Genomic DNA, 5060 nt, shown 5'->3' with positions numbered 1-5060 from the left:
TTGCAGAGCTCCTGCCTACAAGTGAAAACGTGTGGGCTCAAAGGAAACTGCGACGGAGCTCCTCAAGTGGTTCAGCAGACTTCCTCATGATTATATTTGTTCCAGTGACTACTACAAATAGTATTATTTTACGTCTGAATAAGGAATCAAATGTAATGTAATACACATAGGCCTACAATATGTTTTTTTTTCTCAGTTGCTGATACAGGCAAATTTGAATAAATATGTTTTTATTTGATTTATTCTTCCAAATTATGTTGTACATGCAAAACACGACACTGGTAAACTGAGTAGTAGTGTCTAAATCTATAGGAATAAACCATGAAATTATTTTAATTAATTCAGTTTAGGAAAATACTTGCCAATAATGTATGTCATCCCATTGTTCTTTAAACTTCAAGTAATTATTTTGAAACCATGTACTTTTTTCTCTTATGCAGCACATATATTCTCCATTTTCAAACTGTGCTAACACATGAAGGGAGAAATGCTGTAAAACAGAGTAGGGGATACCGGGGTTGGTTGGCACACTTTTCACTGTCTGCCATATTTCTCTGGCATCATTTATGTTAGAATATTCTAATCAGCAGCAAATGAAACTTTATAGTCTAAGCTATTATTATGTTTAAATGTACACAAATATTTTCTAAAATGTTGTTATTAGTGATTAAATGTTGTGCATTTGTGCCAACAAGCCCCATCAGGGGGTTAGTTGGCACACAATATGGGGTTGGTTGGCACAATGTTAACCCTTGTGCTACCTTTGGGTCATTGTGAACCTTCGGGTCATTGTGACTCACCGTCGTGTTGCGACAACTTTACCTAATACAAAAATAAAGTGAAGCATTTGCTTTTAACCTTCGCGCTGTGGGGGGTCTGAGACTAGGTTAAAAGACAATATAAACTATTTGAACATTTAATAGCACATTTTAAGCAATTAATCATTAGTAGTGGCCCCACTCACACCAACTTTGTGATGAAATGATGTTAGCCAGCTACCATCACTCATTACAGACTTTCACATTTTAAATTAAAATGTAACTGATTCCTATGTCTATTAACTACACTTTATCTGACATCATTTTATAATACATTTAGTCCACAGACCACTTTTTTTTTTAAACTTTTGATACTATAAAACTGTAATGTTACCCTCACCAAAAAAGTTTGTGACTTTCAGATGTTTTAACATAGTAGATGAGTGCAGGTCAAGAAAGTAAACATTTTGATGTTACAATTTTGTTTTTGTTTCTCAAAAGGACCAAAAAATGCTGTGTGCCAACCAACCAACCCTTGTTGCCAACCAACCCCTGTCTCCCCTACATTTGATCAGTTTTTTGCACCTTCAATGGGTCCATGTAAAAACTACTATGAACTTTTCAGAACAATTTGTATTTTTCCTTTGCTCTTCCTCCTTTGATTGCAAAATAGCTTTCACATGTCTCTCCTGCGGTCAAGTTCACAATGTAACTACACACTTGGTCATTGTTTCCAGTGTTCTTTGGAACACCTCTCTAGTTAAAATGTCAGTGTCATTCTGCCCCTACCTTCCATCATAGCTTGTTATGACTAGTGTGTTAAAAGAGTGAAAATCCAACTTGAAAAACAACTTGAAGATTACAAAAAGAGCTGGAGTTGATGCCGTGAAAACAAGACAGGCAACATTCTTACACCCTCACACATGTACTGCCTAGATTGAGTCAACTTATTGTTCTTTTTGTTTGCTATGGTACATGAGCGCTGCTTCATTGCCTATATGCTGAACTTAAATATAGTGGGATTTGGTTTGCACTGGATGTTATCAAGGTGCATGTTTCACATTGTGCCAGATGCCTGCCTAAACAAGTACAGCAGTGATAATGGACGCTTCTCTATGGTGTCTGATATTTATATCAGGTCAGTATCTGATCGAGATTCAGCAGGGTGTTTAAATTATGGTTTTGATGTAATGTGTCAAGAAATGTGTAATTGGTTTAAATCCAGTGTTATGTCCATGTGCCAAACAACTGTTGACTTTCGGTCAATAGTTTCACTGTCAAAGTAGTGAATTTGTGCTTATAAATGTGTTTTTGTCTACAGGGCTGTGCTCCTTTACTTTATGCATCTCGCCACAGTACAACCATGTCAGTCTCCAAATGAATTACACAGACGCAAAGAGTTACTGTAGGAAGATGTATACAGACTTGGCCACTCTCTACAACCATAACGATGTGGAGAACTTGATCAGTTCGGTGCCGGTTGACTTAAAGAGGGCCTGGATAGGGCTGGAAGAGGGAGATGTGTGGCAGTGGCACTGGACTTATGGAGAGGGGGATTTTTTTAATTGGAGGGATGGACAACCATCTCCAAATATTAGTCAAAACAACTGTGTAGCAATGGGTCCAAGTGGACAATGGTTTGAAGATGATTGTAACAGTCACAATAGTTATGTTTGTTCTGATGGTGAGTAGATGTCCATTCCATAACACAAATATCGACAGTACCATGTTTGCATTTGTATATTTGAAAGATTATTATACACAAGTGTGACTAATTCCTATATGTAACAATAGGAGGACAAAGTAATGCTAGTCTCATCTTTATTGATGGGAGAATGTCTTGGAGAGATGCTCAAGATTACTGCAGGAACATATACATGGACCTGGTCACCATACGGTCCCTGGAAGAGAACCGGTTTGTACTGAATGTGACCCAGACCCAGGCAGTGTGGATAGGATTGTTTAAAGACCCATGGACATGGTCAGATGGAAGCAGCTCTTCTCTCCGTTTCTGGAGGCGTTTTCAGCCCTCCAATGACAAAAACCAGGCCTGTGTTCTCGCAGTATTTTTCGACGAGGGTCGGTGGAATGACAGGCGTTGTCACATCAGTCAAGACTTTATATGCCAGGGTGGTGAGTCGATACTCTTCAATATGAATATTTATTTGTCTATGACATTTGTTGATTTGTCACGTGCACTCACAGCAATAGGATTATGTGTGTTATAAATATTCCTAGAAAAGGACAGAATGTTTCTCTTTTTCCTTGAATTGCATTTACATGTCTCGTTATTATTCTCTACAGCTTTAAAAGCACACCCTGAAACATCGACTCCACAACAAATATTTTCAACAGCACAGCCAACTACTTTTCAGATAACGCCTTCTCTAAAAACTACTGTTGAAAATCAAACACACACACCCACTCTATCTGCCTCTACTAATGACAGAACTGCTAAATCCCCAACTCAAAACATACCATTGACATCTCCAGCTCAAAACATTACTTCAAAATCTCCAAGTCAAGCTGTGACACCAACGCAACAGGCAACAGACCTCAACTCTACCCCACACACAACCTCAGTTGAAGGTGCAGCCTCACACAGCACAGCAGAATCAACTGCTGCCATGGCAACTGAAAGCAGTCATGGTTTAATCCAAGGTAACTTTCAACATTTGTGTGCATATTATTTTTTATTATATATATTATTATATTACATATAGCTTGATTCTAACGGTTGTCTGTCCCATAATCTGATATTGGTGCAGAAGAACATGACCTGGATGCAGGCGCAGGGCTACTGCAGAGAGCACCACATCAACCTGGTTTCGCTGACCACACAGGTGGTTCAGGGCTGGGCTGCCGAGAAGGCTTCCAATGCCACATCCCTTTATGTCTGGCTAGGCCTGCGTTTCACCTGTACCTTCAACTTCTGGTTCTGGATCCCATCAGACACAGGCTGCTTTCAGAACTGGGCCCCGGGACATGGGACAGGCGGGCCCCAGGACTGTAGCCTTGCAGGTGCCATTCAGACCACAGGGGGGCAGCAGTGGGTTAGCCTGCCAGAGACGGCCATGCTGAATTTCCTCTGCTACACATGTGCTGGGACTTGAATAGAATTGGACTACAATCTTTTTTTGTGTTATGAATGAAGCTCCCATGTACGCTACTGTATGTGTCTGTTTTATGTGTTCAAGCCTTTTCCCTTAGTATTTTGCTTCCAAGTCAATGCTGTGTGGAAATGTTGGTCTTTTAGAATCTGCTGTTAAAATCAAATTATTAGTTCATTATGCAAACTCGTTCAGTGTCATGGGCAGCAAAGTGATAAAGTGATGTGAGAACGTACATCAGACTCAGGTTCCATGCCTGTCTTGTCGGATGTTGCACATTTGCATATTGACCTCGGTCCCCCAGGGTCACCCAAACGGATTGTTCTTTTCGACCACCGGGGCACAGCTCACACCCACAGGGCAACCTCCCTGCCTGCCGTCCTCATCGACCTGACCTTCACTGAACTGCATGGAAGCCAGTTCACTTCAGGCCACATCTTCCTGTCTGCACCCTTGAAGGAGAAGGATGCTGTTGCCACACCTCACAGCTAAGACTGTTTCATCCTGAATGGCTGAATACATCCCGCATTTGATTGTTTGCAACACGTATGTGCTGATCTTAAACCTGTGTTTTCTGATATTGCCATTTGAGAATTTGAAACAAGAAAGTCACATTAAACCCTCCTAAAATGCTAGCACCCTTTAATGTTTTCCCAGAATTAATTTTCTGAGAATAGAAGACTTCCATCACTTTCCCCTTGTCCCTTGTAGGACTCATGGCAGAAATAATAAATTGTCATGCAGACATTGCATTAATGTGCAGTCATTCTCTGTGCTAAAGCTATCTTATTAAGCAATCTGTTATCAGAAACTATACAACTGTAAGATCTAAAGTTGGCATCTCTTCTAATATGTATTGTTATTGTATTGAGTAGGAAACAACCCCCACAGAGCTTATTTCCTTAGCTGGACCGCAACCACATCTGATGACAATCAATCATATGTATTTATATAGTACATTTAAAGACAACAAGTGGCAACCCAAGTTCTGTGTACACTAGAACCAAAAGCAGAACTAAGCAAATAGAGCATACAATAGGCAAACTGCACACCCAACCCAATTACACGTGACATAACTTATGACCTGACAGAAAACTATGGCATTGCCTTACAGAGGATGAGAAACCAAGGAAAAATGATGTATCTTCAGGCAGCACTTAAATGTATTGAGGCTAGGGGAAGACCAGATGCA

At 40.2% G+C, this 5060-nt stretch overlaps 1 protein-coding gene across 1 annotated transcript; it reads left to right on the top strand.

Moving 5' to 3' along the window:
* The first annotated feature begins 960 nt into the window (after positions 1 to 960).
* On the top strand, positions 961 to 4764 carry LOC134024204 (C-type mannose receptor 2-like). The gene is made up of 4 exons (XM_062466722.1): positions 961 to 1896; positions 2080 to 2442; positions 2553 to 2891; positions 3063 to 4764. The coding sequence occupies exons 1-4, from the start codon at positions 1860 to 1862 to the stop codon at positions 3479 to 3481; spliced, it is 1158 nt and encodes a 385-aa protein (XP_062322706.1). The 5' UTR covers positions 961 to 1859; the 3' UTR covers positions 3482 to 4764.
* The last annotated feature ends 296 nt before the right edge of the window (positions 4765 to 5060 follow it).

The sequence above is a fragment of the Osmerus eperlanus genome, chromosome 7 (assembly GCF_963692335.1).
Source record: "Osmerus eperlanus chromosome 7, fOsmEpe2.1, whole genome shotgun sequence".
In the NCBI taxonomy this organism is placed as follows: domain Eukaryota; kingdom Metazoa; phylum Chordata; class Actinopteri; order Osmeriformes; family Osmeridae; genus Osmerus; species Osmerus eperlanus.
This window is presented reverse-complemented; position numbering and strand designations above follow the sequence as displayed.